The sequence below is a fragment of the Calliphora vicina genome, chromosome 4, assembly GCF_958450345.1.
Source record: "Calliphora vicina chromosome 4, idCalVici1.1, whole genome shotgun sequence".
Taxonomy (NCBI): Eukaryota; Metazoa; Arthropoda; class Insecta; order Diptera; family Calliphoridae; genus Calliphora; species Calliphora vicina.
This window is the reverse complement of record NC_088783.1, coordinates 121,454,894-121,472,735: the sequence shown is the minus strand read 5'-3', so window position 1 is coordinate 121,472,735 and position 17,842 is coordinate 121,454,894. Positions and strand designations below refer to the sequence as shown.

General features: G+C 29.5%; 2 protein-coding genes across 5 annotated transcripts in view; one reads left to right on the top strand and one right to left on the bottom strand.

The window, feature by feature from the left end:
- Positions 1-17,842, bottom strand: part of LOC135959100 (alpha-ketoglutarate-dependent dioxygenase alkB homolog 7, mitochondrial) — a 47,723-nt gene that overhangs the window by 9,739 nt on the left and 20,142 nt on the right. The window lies entirely within an intron of this gene.
- Ca-alpha1T (Ca[2+]-channel protein alpha[[1]] subunit T) overlaps positions 1-17,842 on the top strand; it is a 103,156-nt gene that overhangs the window by 71,788 nt on the left and 13,526 nt on the right. For all 4 annotated transcript variants that reach the window (XM_065510120.1, XM_065510119.1, XM_065510121.1 and 1 more), the window contains 9 exons: positions 2,568-2,689; positions 2,770-2,924; positions 4,767-4,859; positions 5,861-6,102; positions 9,490-10,054; positions 10,954-11,139; positions 11,223-11,998; positions 12,066-12,278; positions 16,675-16,789. In XM_065510120.1, the coding sequence (XP_065366192.1) occupies positions 2,568-2,689; positions 2,770-2,924; positions 4,767-4,859; positions 5,861-6,102; positions 9,490-10,054; positions 10,954-11,139; positions 11,223-11,998; positions 12,066-12,278; positions 16,675-16,789 (2,467 nt within the window). The remainder of the gene's footprint in view (positions 1-2,567; positions 2,690-2,769; positions 2,925-4,766; positions 4,860-5,860; positions 6,103-9,489; positions 10,055-10,953; positions 11,140-11,222; positions 11,999-12,065; positions 12,279-16,674; positions 16,790-17,842) is intronic.

Genomic DNA, 17,842 nt, shown 5'->3' with positions numbered 1-17,842 from the left:
AAACTAGGAGATCAATTATTAATCGCTTTATATGAAACCGAGTTTTGTCAAGATTCTAATTAATCATATTTATGAGAGTTAAGCAATATTGGGGAGGATTAAATTCAATAATGAACAGATTCTCATAGAATGGCTTTGTAGTGACATAAGAGATTAAATGTGATTTTTGATAGGTGGCCTATATTAGGACTAGGGTCAATTATACAGATCTGTCTCAATACCAACATTTAAAAAATATTTATGAACATGAAATGATCTTCGGGAGTATGCCTTCAATAGGGGCAAGGATCAATTATGGACCGATTTTCAGAATTTTTTAGTTAGATTTCACCTTGGGCATTAAATTTAAAGCTAATAAAGTGCATCTTTGTTCCTTACTTAGAAGTTATTTTCTAGCATTTCTTAAAAAAGACGAAATAAGCCATATAATAAAAAGTATACATTGAATAATTAATAATAAAAACATCAGGAAATAAACTTTTTTGAAAAAAAACATAATAAAATTTTGCCTAAAACCTCGAATTTTCAAAAAACGTATTTTTCTAAATATTTTTTTTTAAATATGAAATGAATTAGAAAAACCCAAAAATTAAATTTAATAACATTTTTAGATAGAACTTTATTTCAAAAACAATATTTTGTAATTTTTTTGTTTTTCAAAAAAAGTAGTATTTTTAAAAAAGTACTTTTTGGAAAAAAATTTTATAGAAAACTTAAATTAATGAGAAAAACTAACACAAATTTAAATTTTTGGAGTTGAACTAAAAATAGTACCAATTTTAAAAAAGTACTTTTTTCTAAATCACATTATTTTTGGTTAAAACTCTTTAAAAAAATTTCTAAAACATAAATGAATTAGAAAAAAATAAAAAAAATTATGTTAAAAAAAAGTACTTTTTTCAAAAAACGTAGTATTTTTCTAAATATTTGAAATACATATTTGTGGTTGAACAAAAAAGTACTTATTTAAGTACATTTTTTCAAAAACGTATTATTTTTATTAAACTTTTGCTAGTAAAAATTTAACTTAAACAAACATTTTTAAAGTAAGGAAAATAATATAAGGTGCTTTTAAGGAAATTATCGCCCGGTGTATGTTTTCTACTATTTCTAGCCATTAATTCTAATTTAAAATTGATTGATGAGAACATGAGAAAATAAACATTTAAAAAATATTCGTCATTTAGCTAAACATATCAAAAATCATTATAAAGAACCAAGCATAATTTAGTGTGTAAAAAAGTATTAAGAGATTCACATTTAGTTTTAATTTCCATAAAGTATGAATTTCAAAAATTACACAGATCTCAGATCATACCATCTTGCAGTTCCCTGACATTTATTTATATAAATATAGAAATTTATGTTTGTTACTTTTGTTTTAAATATTCACTTAAGTTTGTTTAACAATTTTAGCATTAATCACAGCAAACACTTTAATTTTTTCACACTGAATTTTTATTTAGATTTATAACACCTACATTTACACTTTAACACTTTAACTTTAAATAAATAATTATTTAGTTGTTTGTTACAAAAAATATGTTATTATTTAAAAAGACTTTGATTTCCTGTTTGCTTTATGTTTTTCTATTTTCAAATTATTTTCTTTATGCCCCCAATTTATCTAGAGTTTAGTGTTACAACCCTATAGTTTTAAAATATTAAGTGTGCTTTATATTTAAACAAAAAGTGTTAAGTGTTGCCTTAACATAGTTTTTTTTATTCCTACAGCCAATTTCATCAGTTTACTTTGGGCAGGTATTAAACAAAATTTCTAAACTAAAACTCAAAGTTAGACTTAAAAGGCACATAAAGGACCAAATCTTAAAGGGTTTTGTTAAGTCCTCTAAAAGAGAAAACTTTATAAGAAAACCCATTTCATTTCCCACTTAACACTGACAATTAGCTAGCAAATGTAGTCGTATGTTATTACCACAGTGTATGATGGCCTCTGAGCTCAAGCAATCAATCAATCAATGAAATCAACTCACTTGTCTAGTTTACTCCTTAATCTTTACGTCTTGCTCTGTGTCTCGCTCTTTGCTCTTAACTCTCACTACCTATTGTCTATTTTCTTATTTCCCTTTATTTCACAAGTGTGTAATTCATGTGTATGTGTGTGCATTTTGCATAAACGTTTTTTCCCCAACCTTTTAAATCTCAAACTCAAATTTGTTTTTTTTTTATCCATTAGTCCTCCTTTTCTTTTTTTGATGTGTGAAATTCCTTTAGTTATTTTTCAAAGGATAACTAATATTTTCTAATAAAATAAAACAAAAGATCTATTATTTTAATTAATTAATTAATATCTAAGCAAATCAAATTTTATTATAAATTGGTTTTCATTCATTACTCATGGCAATTTTCTATCATTCTCTTCTACCCACTCTACACTTCTACACTCTTAAAAAAATATATAAATACTTAACAACACAATACTACACTGCGACCACTCTCCCACTGCACACCCACCAACACCCAACATAAAAATACTCCCAAAACAATTCAACAAAAACAACAAACATTATTAAAACCCCCCAACCACCGTCACTACCACAATATAGTATTTCCTACTACTATGAGTTCTCCAAGGAACAGGATTATATATGTTCGACGCCAGAAGACTCTGGTATGCATATGTGTTCAGATTTACCGCCCTATCGCATAGGACCCATGCTCTGTTCGGGTAAGTAGTCATTGTTTAAGGATTTTGACATTGATGGAGATCAATATACAAAATAAATTTATATTATTTCGTTTCCGTAGAAGAGGCAATACCCAATCACGACAATTTACCAACTAATACTTCATGTGTTGATTGGAATCTGTACTATTCGAAATGTAAACAGCAAGGACTTAATCCTTTTCAGGGTACCATATCATTCGATAATATAGGTATGGCTTGGGTAGCCATTTTTTTGGTAAGTACTAGCGAAAAACAACAACAATAAATCAAGATAACTAAACTAGAACTGAACTAGAATTGAACTAGAACTGAACTAGAACTGAACTAGAACTGAACTAGAACTGAACTAGAACTGAACTAGAACTGAACTAGAACTGAACTAGAACTGAACTAGAACTGAACTAGAACTGAACTAGAACTGAACTAGAACTGAACTAGAACTGAACTAGAACTGAACTAGAACTGAACTAGAACTGAACTAGAACTGAACTAGAACTGAACTAGAACTGAACTAGAACTGAACTAGAACTGAACTAGAACTGAACTAGAACTGAACTAGAACTGAACTAGAACTAAACTAGAACTGAACTAGAACTGAACTAGAACTGAACTAGAACTGAACTAGAACTGAACTAGAACTGAACTAGAACTAGAACTGAACTAGAACTGAACTAGAACTGAACTAGAACTGAACTAGAACTGAACTAGAACTGAACTAGAACTGAACTAGAACTGAACTAGAACTGAACTAGAACTGAACTAGAACTGAACTAGAACTGAACTAGAACTGAACTAGAACTGAACTAGAACTGAACTAGAACTGAACTAGAACTGAACTAGAACTGAACTAGAACTGAACTAGAACTAGAACTGAACTAGAACTGAACTAGAACTGAACTAGAACTGAACTAGAACTGAACTAGAACTGAACTAGAACTGAACTAGAACTGAACTAGAACTGAACTAGAACTGAACTAGAACTGAACTAGAACTGAACTAGAACTGAACTAGAACTGAACTAGAACTGAACTAGAACTGAACTAGAACTGAACTAGAACTGAACTAGAACTGAACTAGAACTGAACTAGAACTGAACTAGAACTGAACTAGAACTGAACTAGAACTGAACTAGAACTGAACTAGAACTGAACTAGAACTGAACTAGAACTGAACTAGAACTGAACTAGAACTGAACTAGAACTGAACTAGAACTGAACTAGAACTGAACTAGAACTGAACTAGAACTGAACTAGAACTGAACTAGAACTGAACTAGAACTGAACTAGAACTGAACTAGAACTGAACTAGAACTGAACTAGAACTGAACTAGAACTGAACTAGAACTGAACTAGAACTGAACTAGAACTGAACTAGAACTGAACTAGAACTGAACTAGAACTGAACTAGAACTGAACTAGAACTGAACTAGAACTGAACTAGAACTGAACTAGAACTGAACTAGAACTGAACTAGAACTGAACTAGAACTGAACTAGAACTGAACAAGAACTACAAACTGAAATAGAACTGAACTACAACCTGAACTAGGACCTGAACTGAAGTCTCCTCTTGAGAGTTTAATTATTAAACTCCTCTTTAACTTAAACACTCCTCAAATAAATTACTTAAAGATCATAGAAATGAAAATATGTTAAAAAGCAGCAACCAAAAAGGGAAACATTTTACAAACTTTTGTTTCTGGAGTGTTTGCTAAATGAGCTTAAGTAGATGGATTTGGCCAATAATGCTTAACCACCAACAGAGAGTTTGTTAACAACAAAGTTTTCCTTTACGTACAAATTTTCATTTCAACCACACAATGCACACAGAGACATTGAGAGAGAGAGTGAAAAGACTTGAAACTACTTACACATTCAAAATATTTACATACAAATGTTTGCATTTTACCATAAACTTTCAACACATATTCAAACAAGCTAACATTTATTGGCAACCGGAAATAAAACTGGCACCCCACACACTTTTAGATTTAAGAAAGTAAATTAGAAAATGTGTAAAACTGGATACAAGTAAATTCTGGTATATTCTCGTTTAAATTTTCCTTTTTTTTTCCAAAGGTAATATCATTGGAGGGTTGGACCGATATTATGTACTATGTACAGGATGCTCATAGCTTTTGGGATTGGATATATTTTGTTTTGCTAATAGTGGTAAGTATATTTTTGCTGTTTCTTGTTGTGTAACACTTTACGAATGTATGCTAATTTCATTTAATCAAAATGGTATTTTATTTTATTTAAAAAAAAATAAAAACAGAAAATATTTATACAAATTACTTCATATTCATTAGAGTTATTGTTGTGTATTCTAATGGTTTTCTGTAGAAATGTAATAAAATCAAATCTGCATAAGAAAAAAGGGATGACTTGTTGAATTTTTTCTTTCTACTTTGCTTAAAGACATTTACGAAATGAAAAAACATACCTTTTGAATTCAAATTCTATTATACTTATTCATGAAGTTATGAATGATAAAAAAAAATAAGAAAAGAATATAAAAAAATCAAGAAGAAAATAACAGAGCAAAAGTTTCAGTGATAAATTTGAATAATATAAAGAGAAAATGTATGCACGCATACCTTCAAACACAGCGGAGCACACTTGTTGGTTATACAGTAAGGCCTTGAAAAACACACAACATTAAAGCTAAATAGTAATACTAAGAACTTCGAATGAAAAGTATTTTCCTACAAAAAATATTTTATGAAAACTGTATAACTATTTCACTATGTTTGTTTATAAAGGGACTACTGTAGAAACCTGTTTGTTGGTTAAGTTTTCCCAAATACATTTAAAATCCCCTTCTTACTGTCAGTTTTGGATGGTAAAACATTATAAAAAGTTTTCTGTAAAGTTTCGCTCTAGTGTGGCTGTTAAAAACCAACAAAACAGTATTTTGTTTGCAAAAGCAACACAAGCACGTTTCTGGCAAAAAACACGAGAGCGCTGCTAAAGTGTTGTAAAGTTCATATGTGGCTGATGATACACCCCCAGAAACTTGCAAAATAAATGAAAAAGTTAAACAATTTGTGTAAACTAAACCAGCTTAGCTAAAACTATAGTAATTGAAACAAGCGATTGGAAATTTCTTTTAAACTGAAAATGAAACATAAAATCTTAAAAAAAAAAAATTTCTTTCCAACTTTTTCTAGATTGGCTCATTTTTCATGATCAACTTGTGTTTGGTTGTCATTGCCACCCAGTTCAGTGAGACCAAGAAACGTGAAATGGAACGCATGCGTCAAGAACGGGCCCGCTACACCTCCACCTCGACATTGGCCTCCAGCACCAATAACTCGGAACCGACCACCTGTTATGCGGAAATCGTTAAATATATTGCTCATCTTTGGCGACGCTTCAAACGACGAATGTTAAAGAAGTACAGATTATATAAGTATGCTGGATGTAGTTTCAATTTTATTTTCAGTTTTTATTACTTTTTAGTTTCACCCTGATTTTCTAAAACAAAACAAAACAAAAAAAATTTTACCCTGGACTTCATAACCAACCAAGAAAAAAACGCACTTGTTCAATTAACATGCATAAATTACATGAGTTTTACCATTTTACCAAGTATTGTTAACAGTATTTGTAGATAATTGAAAATAATTTATGAAAAAAAAAATTCCATTAAAAAATCGATTTTTTTTTGTGTGTAAATTTGGCCATAAATAATGTGATTTTGTATATAAATTAAAATTCAATTTGCAAGATTTACTACATATAACGAACGCTAAAGAAAACTGTTTTCCTTTGAGCAAAGACCAGCAATGGTTTCATTTATTACTATGTTATGCAGAAGCTTTCATAAATAAAGTACAACCAAAGTAAGCATTGGGAAACTTTAAATAGTGAAAATGTTGCCTTTTTTGCCCATAAATTGCATTTTTTGTGTCCTTGTGTAAAGAAAAGGCAACACTTTGCCCTTAAGTTGCATTTTTCCAACAGTTTCATTTATTCCTAAATCATGCAGAAGCTTTCATAAATAAAGTACAACCAAAGTAAGCAATGGGAAACTTTAAATAGTGAAAATGTTGCCTTTTTTGCCCATAAATTGCATTTTTTTGTGCAAAAAAATGTAACTTAAGGGCAACACTTTTTAAGTAAAAAAGGCAACACTTTACTTTGAACGGCTTCTTTTCAAAATGTTGCCTTTTTGTCCTTAAAGCCACTTTTTAGAATATAAAAGAAACCCTAAATATTTGAGAAATGTGAAACCATTTTTAGACATACTTGGCTTTACAATAAAACTAAATGAACATTTCTAAAATTTTTATTAAGAAAGCAATCTGCAACAGGGAAAACAGTTTTCATTTAAGCCTAATCTTCCACCCATTAAACTTGCTGTAGGTTGAAACCAAAAACTAACCTCATGTATCATTAAAATTAAAACCCAAAAAACTAATTAAAACTAATTTCAATATCTTCACATTACTAATTGTTAATATAACTCTATGGTTCTATTTGTATCCCAAACTTGAAGCAACTGTATATAGAAATTCCTGTAGAGCTAAAGAAAAAAAATATACATACATATATAAAATCCATTTACTGTTTTAAAACTGTATGCGGCTGGCTTTAAACGGACCCTTGGATACGAACATAATTTTCTTATTTGTAAATTAATGTTTACTTTAGCAATCATACCAAAAAATCAAAAAAAAAAAAACAAAAATTAAAATTGAAAAACCCTACATTAGAGCAAATTTAACAAAAACTATATATATTTATTCGAATACAAAATAAATGTTTGAATTAAAAAAAAAACTGAAATCATTATTAGACAAATAACAGTCAGTCAAATATCAGTCAGACAATCAATGTTCAATGAATTAGTTGCAACCATTTTTTTTACAAAACTTTAGTTTGTTTAATTTAAAGTTTTGTTTATGTTTTTTTTTTTAAATTTTTGTTTGAAAATTTTTATGATTTCTGTGCATGCCTTTTGCTGAATTTTTTCTATTCTAATCTACTTTAGAGTTTAGTTTAGAACTTGCATTTGGCATTTTATACATAAATCATTTCTTTTGCCATTGTTGTTTCAATCCAACTTACTTCATATTCTATGTAAGCAAATGTAAATTTGATCAACAAAACTTGGAAATTATTTTTGAAATATTTTGGTAAAAGTTAAACAATTGGCTGGAATTGGCAGTAAATTACATTTGCTTGAGCTTTCACCATTTCTCTGTAAACTACATGTGAACATTTCTACAAACAAGTAGTAACAAAATCTTTGAATCATTTACAAAATTTCAAAAAAAAACTTTAAATAAATCTGAACATTCTTTAGAGGGGATAAACTTAAAGTTTCATAAATTAATAAGGAGGATAGGGTGAGAACGTTAAAAAACAATTACTAAAAAGGGATGAAAAAGGCAACACTGATAATAGATTATTTTGAAAATGTTGCCTTTTTGCCTTCAAGTGCAATTTGTGAACAATTTACTTGATGTTTTAAAAATGTTGCCTTTTATGCAAAACATTTAAATTTTGTGTTTTTGTTGTTGCATTCGAGAATCAGTCTTGTGTATGAAGACACCATCTTAGATCTATCTGTGAATACTTCTAGGTAATAGTCTCCTTCAGGTAAACCGAGTACCAGGGTCATGGTACACCGTGATTCCTTCAAACAGTTTATAGCATCCAAGCTAGTAGTTCTTTTAATGGAAATCGAGTATAGAGACATTCGAATATCATTATCCTCTATGAAGACACCAGCTAATGTGACTATCTCCATCTTAGATTCATCTGTGAATACTTCAATCCCTTCAAACAATCGATTGCATTCAAGCTAGTAGTCCCTTTCAGGGATATAGAGTGCCAGGATCTCGGTACTCCGTGATTTCTTCAAACAGTCTATCACATCCATGTTAGTAGTTCCTTTTATGGAAAACGAGTACAGAGACATCCGAATTTCAGTCTACTCTATGAAGATATTAGCTACTGTTACTATCTCCATCTTAGATCCATCTATCTGTGAATACTTCTAACCATGGAAACAATCGATCGCATTCAAGCAAGTATCACTTTCAGTTAAATCGAGTTCCAGGGTCTCGGTACTCCGTGATTCCCCGAAGAATATCGTGGTGTCCACCTCTGAGCCTCACTGAATATCTTTCTATTGCTATTCAATCTTATAGCCTCCCACTAGACAGAACAGATTTGTCTGTTCTTACTTCCAGTGAGGTCATTATTATTTCACTGATAGTTGGAAGGAACTTTCCTTTAGCTATTTAGATACTGTTTTCCAACATCTTGCCCAAAAGGAGGTCGAAATAATAGGGACGATGAAACACCTTTTTGCGATGTTCCATAGGTCACCTTTCTCCTTAACTTCTCCTCCCCTAGGCTTGAATCGATAATTCTGCTGCAAACTATACAATTCGCCAGGAATGCCTGGATCATGACAAGAATTACCTAGAATTTCCTAGCCATTATATATGGAGTTATTAACCACTAATCCTTAGTTTATCACTCTATCCTCTTTTTTTTCAAAACCTATGAAACTTTATTGCAATATCACCCCCCAGCAAATTGGTAAAAACATTAAACCTCATATGCATATTCATTAGCTAGTTACTGTTAGGAAAATCCAAAAAAAAATAAAAAAAAAAATCTAGAAAAAATTACAACTAAACATATTCCAAACTCCAATCTATGTCGTTTACTAAATCAAATTAATGTAACAAATTTTCCTAATCTTTTTTTGCTATAAATGCACTTACACCATTTCAATTTGATTTCCATGTACCCGTCTACTTTGTGATCAATCAACAAGGTACCAACAAAAACAGCGCAAAGAAGGTCTGCTACCCCATACGGATAATTTGACATTTTCGCCGTCACGCATTAAGAGTCATCATCCCAAATGTCCCAAGTATGCCAGCAATCGTAAGCCATCGAGTATACAAGATCAAATGATCACGGTTATGGTGCCGCTCAACTCCAATAATAATGTAAATGCCAGTGGCAATAATAACAATCATAGTCATGCACAGCAACAGCAGCAGCAGCAACAACAGTTGGTTGCACAAAATCAACAGCAACAGCATTCTACTACACAAACTCCCAGCGGTATGGTGTCCTTGATAAATGGCCTACACAATGGCAATAGCGCAAGTAATAATAATACCCAACAACAGCAGCAGCAGCAACATCATTCTTCCTCAGAAAATTCTGAACAGTCTTTGGAAAATGCGGTAGGTGCGGTTACTGGTCGCAATAGCAATTATAAGAAAATATCCAATCAATTAAAATCTGAAGCGGACAACAAACAGCAGCAGCAACAGAAAACCATACTTTTGAAATTCCCTCAAAATCTTATGGAAACCGATCAGTTAATTGTAAGTTGCAATGTAAATCTTTCAAATACTCTCACTCTTAAACACCAAGCAAAAGCACTCTACATACTACACAAAATTGGTGAAACCAGAAATAAATACTCTTAAACATAGCAAACACTCACCACAATAAAATTAAAAATTATTAACTAAATTAGTTGTAATTTAAACAACAAATCTAATACACAGTTGCGACTACTCCCTGATTCCTTGAAAACTAAACTAAATTAATCAAATGAATTAAACAAAACAGAATTTAGTATTTGATCTGTTGGCACGATTTCTTTATATACTCTATATTCGCATTTTATATACATATTTACATATACATATATAGAGAGTTATATAGAGAGAGCGAGTTGTAAAAGTTGTTGTAAACTTGTATTTAAACTAAGAATTGTTTATTTTATTTTAACCCAACCACCACCACTACTAACTACTAACTAACTACTAACCAACACGTTCAAATTCACCAATTTTGAAATTGTTGTGGCAAATTTTGTAGCTCCAGCTGGGAACTCTAGGCAAGGTATTAATTAACTAAATGCAGCACCTTAAAACAAACCAATTAAATCCTTTTGTAAACTACATATATATTTATATAAACTTATTCGAATTTACTTAAACATTTACTTCTTTATTTACTTAATTAATTAATATTTGAAAATATTTTTATTAAAAGTCGTTAAAAAACCTCCCGGCCAATTGTAAATAAATGAACAAATCATTTCATTTTCAACCAAAAAACAAAAAAAAAAGAATGCTTCCTTCCAGCTTATTATGTATAAATATTTATATAGAAAAAAACCACCTTATTTCGTTTACCACTTTCGATATATCACTTCAACTTCATTGTGTAAAAACCATTTATCTAGTATTCATGCAACATTTTATTTTTATAGACACATCCCTGTACATCCGGCTTTTTAAGTCCCCCCACATCAGCCAGTCGCCGACCTTCTGTCATGTTCAATGAATACGTTTTATTGCACACGCCACCGGCTCTCAAGGAACCGCAATCTAGTGTTGAGAAAACGGTATGTTCGTCCGAAAAGATGACACAGGCCGGCGATGGCAGCATCTGGCAAGTAAGTTGAATCGGGGGACTTTACCTGTCTCTATGAATTTTATTCAGAAATGTTTTCCTTGTGTTTTTTTGTTTTGTTTCAAGGTGAATCTACCACAGACTCTGGCCAGCATTACGAACCCTTATGCAGAATGTTCAGATCTCGGTATACACGACGCCATGACTTGTCAAGAGCTTTTAGCATTTTCTGTGGCATTTTCAGCTGCTTTGCCCACCGGTCAAAGTACTCTGGAATCGTTTTACTCCTCCTTGGCTCGTTGTGATCCCCATACAGCCGAGGCCATTCGAAATCAACAGAACTTGGAAAACACCAATCTGGCCATGCAACAGCACAATCAGCTACAGCAGCAGCAGCAACATCCCAAGCATTTCTCGGAACAAACTAAAAAACCTTTCGATGCTGTCAACTCAAATGGTGGTGCAGTTTGTGGAACAGCACCACCTCCCAGCACCGGTAATTATATGGAAGATTATTCCTGCTGCTACGATCTGTATCAGAATGCTCTCTCCCCGCTGGATGACAAAAAGCGGAAAAAGCGTTCGCGATTAATGAGAGTAATAATTACCTCCTACCGCTGCATAATGCGTGTGTGCGGCACTGGCAGACGCTACGTTAAACGTTTAGTGGAGCACAAGTACTTCCAGCAGGGCATTTTACTGGCCATACTCATAAATACCCTGTCCATGGGTATTGAGTACCACAAACAGCCCGAAGAATTGACCGTCATAGTGGAGACCAGCAATATTGTTTTCTCCGCCATATTTGCGGTGGAAATGTTACTGAAAGTAGTGGCCGAAGGACCATTTCGTTATATAGCCAATGGTTTCAATGTATTCGATGGTATCATAGTGATTTTAAGGTAATAATCAAGATGTTTTTCATTTAATCTCTTTTTAATTTTACTAAAATATTTGTGCTTTCTTCAGTGCCATTGAAATCTGTCAGACGTTCACTGGCAATGGTACGGGAGGAGGCGGTGGTTCTGGTCTATCTGTGTTACGCACATTTCGTTTGTTGCGTATTTTGAAATTGGTACGTTTTATGCCCAACTTGAGACGTCAATTATTTGTCATGCTGCGCACCATGGACAATGTGGCCGTATTCTTTTCCCTGCTCGTCCTTTTCATTTTCATATTTAGGTAAGTGTGGCCAACAATTAATAGTAACAAGCAAAAAAAAAAAAAACAAAACCAATAACCAAACACCCTAACATACAAAATCCAAATGTAACAAAATTCACCTGCTGTGTTTAGGTTCAGTTTACTCTTCATTTAAAACCTTTTAACAACAAATTCAATTTTCAAAAGCTCCAAAAAAAACATCAAACAAATATTCCTTTCATCCTTACTTCCAAAGAGATCAACTATACATTTGCTTAATCATAAGCATTTGTATTTTACAATTCATAAAATCATGATCCCATTGAAATAATAGGAAACTAAGTATTCAATTTGTAATAGAGTCCTTTGAATTGGTATATCCTGTAATAGTTAAGTAGCTAACATATGATGTAGTATAATCATTTCCTTAAACCAGTTACTCCAATTGTTATTCTTAAATAGTTAAGTTTTCAGCAAATTCCTTTGAAATTGATTAAAAACCCTTTAACCCCTGGAATAGGGAAGGGTTCAAGAAGTATCCACATCTCATTTGTGCTAAGTTTAACATACATCTGTGATTACATTACAATATCATTGATTCACTATTAACTAACTAATGCATCACTACTTAAACCCTCTCTTAAGTTCCGTAACCGACTAACTCTAAAACACTTTTACTGTCTGGCTGTCTGACTCTTATTTTTTCTCTCTCTTAATAATTATTTGTGGAGTACATTTGATGAGTGTGTTTGTTGCAAACACAGTTAGTTTGAAGTAGTTTGTTCATTTTAAAGTTTAACTATTTTTCCTCACCTTCAGTAACGCCACAATTTGCTCTTCTCTCAGTTTTCTAATAAAATTTGTCGCCTTTCTATCTCTCTCTATCTCGCTATCTTTGTGTTTGTTTTCCTTAATTACATTTCCCGTTAACACTTCTCTTTAAGCTGCATTACCACAATATCACACTCATTTATTATTCACAGCTAGTTTAAGTAACATTTCTTCACATCTGGTACTCGTAAATTGCTCTTTAGCTGTTGTCTCTCTCACACAGATTTTTAATACTATTTTTTATACACTTCCCCAACAAATTTTAAAAGAATTTTTATTTCTTCACTATTTTTGTAAGAAAAAAACTTCTATGAAGCGAAGACAAAACATCACCTAACAACTAAACCACCAACCAACCACCTTCTTCACTTTCTATATACAACTCTGTTTCTGTTCATTTTAAATTCAATTTTATACAATTCAGCTCAGTAATGATCAAATTCAATTCAATTCAGTTCAAATCACTCATTATTTGATTTCATTATTAATTACTAATTAATTGTGTGTATTTAGTTTTAGCTGATAGCGTTCTACTAAAAATGAAATTTTAACTTAAACCACAAAAAAAACCGTAATAAAATTAACTAAATTTAAATAAAACTATTGATTACGAATTGTGTTTTTTTTTTGCCAAATTAATTTGTAGACCGTACATGAGCTCTTCCTTGATTGATTCATAACAGTTATAAATATTTATTATATTTATTACATATACATACTTCATACTACTACATATTTAGTAAATAATGATAATAATTAATTTTAAACTTAATTATTATTTAGTTTAGATTCATTGTTGCCTCTTACAAGTAATTAAAGTAGTTAGTTATAATACTTAAAATCATAAAACTCATTTAAACAGTAATTTGTAATAATAATACTACTACTATTTACTGCTATTTAAACTACTACTACTCTGCTACTGCTAATACTACTACATATTTATTTACCAAAAAACAAAACTGTTGCTATTTTTAAATATACAATATTATAAAACCAATTTAATAATAATAATAATTTACCCAGCAATTTTAAATTTATTACTATTAATTAAAATTATACAATATAAAAATTAACTTTTTTAAAAAAGCCATCTTTAAATTCTCAATATTTCAGCTTTAAGCTTCAAAATGACATTCACAAATTTCACTTCAACTTTTTTCAAGCTTTTCTAAAGCTAAAGTTTTGTTTTCTTAATATTGTTGCGTTTTTAATTTATTTAAAATTCCTTTTTATTAAATAATTTCTTTATTTTTTAAAAAAAAAAATATTTAAATTTTTATTTAAAAATTAAAAATTGTGAAAATATTAACTCTTTGATAATATTTTAATTTTTTTTAAGCAATAGAGTTAGAGCTGATGTTTAATATTTTCTTTTGAAATAATGGATTTTAAGATTTGAGTTGTTGCAATAGAATGATGTAATTAAGAGTTCAGCTACCAGCCTATAGTTTGGCAGTTCAAAATAATTAAAATAACTCAAGTGTTTGTTGAAAAGCTTTAGGTTAAACACAAAAAGATTTGGGTAAAAAGGTACGAAAATCTAAGTCCTTCTAAACCTTGTTAATAGTTCGATAGGTTTGTTAAAAAATCAGTTTGGAAAAGCTTTTTAGTGAAAAAAGCTTTTTAGTGAAATATTTTTTTTTTGGTGCAGATGCTTTATAGTGAATAAAGCTTTCTTTTGAAAAACCAGTTTTTTACATAAAATACTTAAAATACAAAATTTAAGTCCGTCTAAACCTTGTTAATAGTTCGATAGGTTTGTTAAAAAATCAGTTTGGAAAAGCTTTTTGTAGAAAAAAGCATTTTACTCAAATAGTTTATTTTTTGGTGAAGAAGCTTTATAGTGATAAAGCTTTCTTTTGAAAACCTCTTTTTTACATAAAATACTTAAAATACAAAAAAAAAACTTTTTTCTGCAAAAAGCTTTTCCGGGAAAAACTAAAAAAGATTTTTTCACTAAAAAAACTGGAAAATGTTTTTTTTTGGAAAAAGCTTTTTTTGTAAAAAAAAGCTATTTGATAATGCTGAAAGGTTTTGTGAGAGGGTTTTTAAAAAGCTTTTTTGAGAAGATGTTTATCTGAAAATGTTCATGAAATGGCTTTTTCCGAAGAAATCTTTTTTTTTTGTCAAAAAGATTCCAAAAAAAACTGATAAAGAAATATTTTTGGAAAAAAAGCTTTTTTGGGTAAATGTTTTTTGTAATTTTTATGTGAAACGAAATCTTTTTGTCACAAATATTTTTTTTTTGGAAAGTTGCATTTATTTTCCTTGTAAAATAACTTATTTTTCAACAAAATGTTTTTTCGCCCAAATAAAAATTTTAAAAACTATTTTGCCGAAAAAGCTTTTTTTAAAAAAGTGTTTTTCTGAAAATAAGATTTTTACATGAAAAGAAAGCAAAGCTTATTTGTCAGGAAAATTGGTACAAAAATTTTTATTTATACAAAAGATTTTTCAGGAAAAGCTAAAAAAGCTTTTATTCTCTAAAAAGATGTTCACCAAAAAGATAGGTTAATAACTTTTTTGGCGAAAAAGTTTTATTTTTGTGAAAAAGCTATTTGATAATGCTGAAAAGCTTTTTTGAGAAGGAAGTTTTTATGTAAAAAGAAGGGAAAGCTTTTATGTCAGAAAGATTTTTTTATGAAGAAAGAAGCCTTGTTTTTTGGTGTAAAAAACTTTTTTACAGAAAGTTTTTTAATTGCTTACAACGCAATAATTAAGAAAGCTAATTAAGGGTCTTCTAAAAGTGTCCTTTTGTAAAGAACTTGCGGATTTCGCTCATATCTCAATTATTTATTGGACGTTGCTTACAAACTTAGAATTTGCTAATAATGACATTTAAACAAATGTATAAAAAAGTTGGGGCATGACCAAGAGAAAGGTACCTCTCATAAGCTCAATTTTCTGCTAATTTTTAAATCAACTATTAATTAAATTTAATTTACGTTTCAAGCTGTATTTTCTTGTATATTAATTATAGAGACAGTGGGATTAGTTTCAGATGCTAATTTGGTTTAGTTTTCTTTATTTTAAATATTTTTTTTTTTTGTTTTTTATTAACAACTGTCTTAACACTTACTCTCTGATATTAATAGCATAATTTTTCTTATTCTTCTATAACTTCTCTCTTTCCATAATAACTTTTTCTCCTCTAATGTCTATTCTATTTTTAACTCATCATCTTAACAACTTTAAACTACTAAAACTTCTTTAAAAAAAAATAATCTTTTATAAATCATTTTCAATAAAAATTTTATAAAAATAAAACAAATTAAACTAAACTAAAATTTCCATAACTAATCAATCAATTAAATTTTATTTAAACAAAAATATTTAATATAAACCATTTTATTAAATTAATTTAAAACAAAACGTCTTAATTTTAATAAATTATGTGTTTATTGAATTTCATTTTTTAAATTTTAATTAATTTGTTCATTAAATGAATGAATAATTGATTGATAAAAACAAAATGATGACTTATTTAAAAAAAATAATAATAAAAAAAAAACAAAACACAAAAACCAATACATTTATGATCGTTGTAACGTGGTACTTTGATTGATCGATTGATCGTACGATTGATCGAAATTTATTATAGTATACTTGGCATGAATCTATTCGGATGTAAATTCTGCGAAAAAGTGGGCGATGATGTGGTATGCGATCGCAAGAATTTCGACAGTCTACTGTGGGCTCTCGTCACAGTATTTCAGGTAGATTTCTAATTTATTTTAAAACCTTGATAACTCTATACATATACATATTTATTTATATAACAAAAACAATGACATATTTATCTAACAATTCAAACAAATATAATAAAATACTAAACTATAACTAACGAGTTTGTTTGTAATGTTTATATGATTTTGTTGGTTTTTTTTTTATTTCAAAATCCCTTCAATTTTGACAGAATTTTTTTTTGTTGTTTTTTAAGTTGGCTTGTCTTTTATGTTTAATATTCTATTCTAAGTTAAGCTTTTTGTGTGTATTTTTATTGTGTTTTGAATTTCTTTATAGTTTTTAGTTTTTAAATATATTTTAATTTATATTTTTTGTGTTTTTATTTGTTGCTTGTTCTGCTGTTATTGACTTTGAGTTTTTAATTTGTGGTGTGTTCTGTGTAAAAACAATTGAAATAATTAATGAAAAATTGTTTTAGGACACTGTACTTTAGGTTAGGGTTTCAATTACTGTTAGTTTAGTTCCCTTTGTACAATTAGAGTAGCAAGTCTTGAAAAACTATAAAATCAAAATTTAGATTTTTTTTTTTTTGGTTGAAAACTATTAAATGAAAGTAGTGTGGCATTTTGATAAAGATAAACAATAAAAAGGACGTAAATACTTAAAATAAATTTGAATAACCAGGGTAAGTATTATAAATACTTAGTGATAATAAAAAAAACAAAAATAAGCATGTTTATTAAACTATTATTTAAACAATTTAAATGTAAAATATGTATTTATAAACTCAAAATGTTTTATGTTTGCAAAACAGCACGCTCATATTTCACTAAAAATGTTGGCAATTGATGTTTGTTTACTTTTTAATCACTAATAGCTAAAGTTTCACTTCAAAACCAAACTCATCAATCAATCAATCAATAATATTCACTCATTTAAAACACTTAATATAACTCTTTAACACTATCTCCCTCTATTTATTTCACTATCTATCTCTCTGTATCTGTCTAACATTATCATTTGTAAAAATATCATTGTTAATAACTCTCTCTCTCTCCCTCTCTCATATTTTATGGAAATCA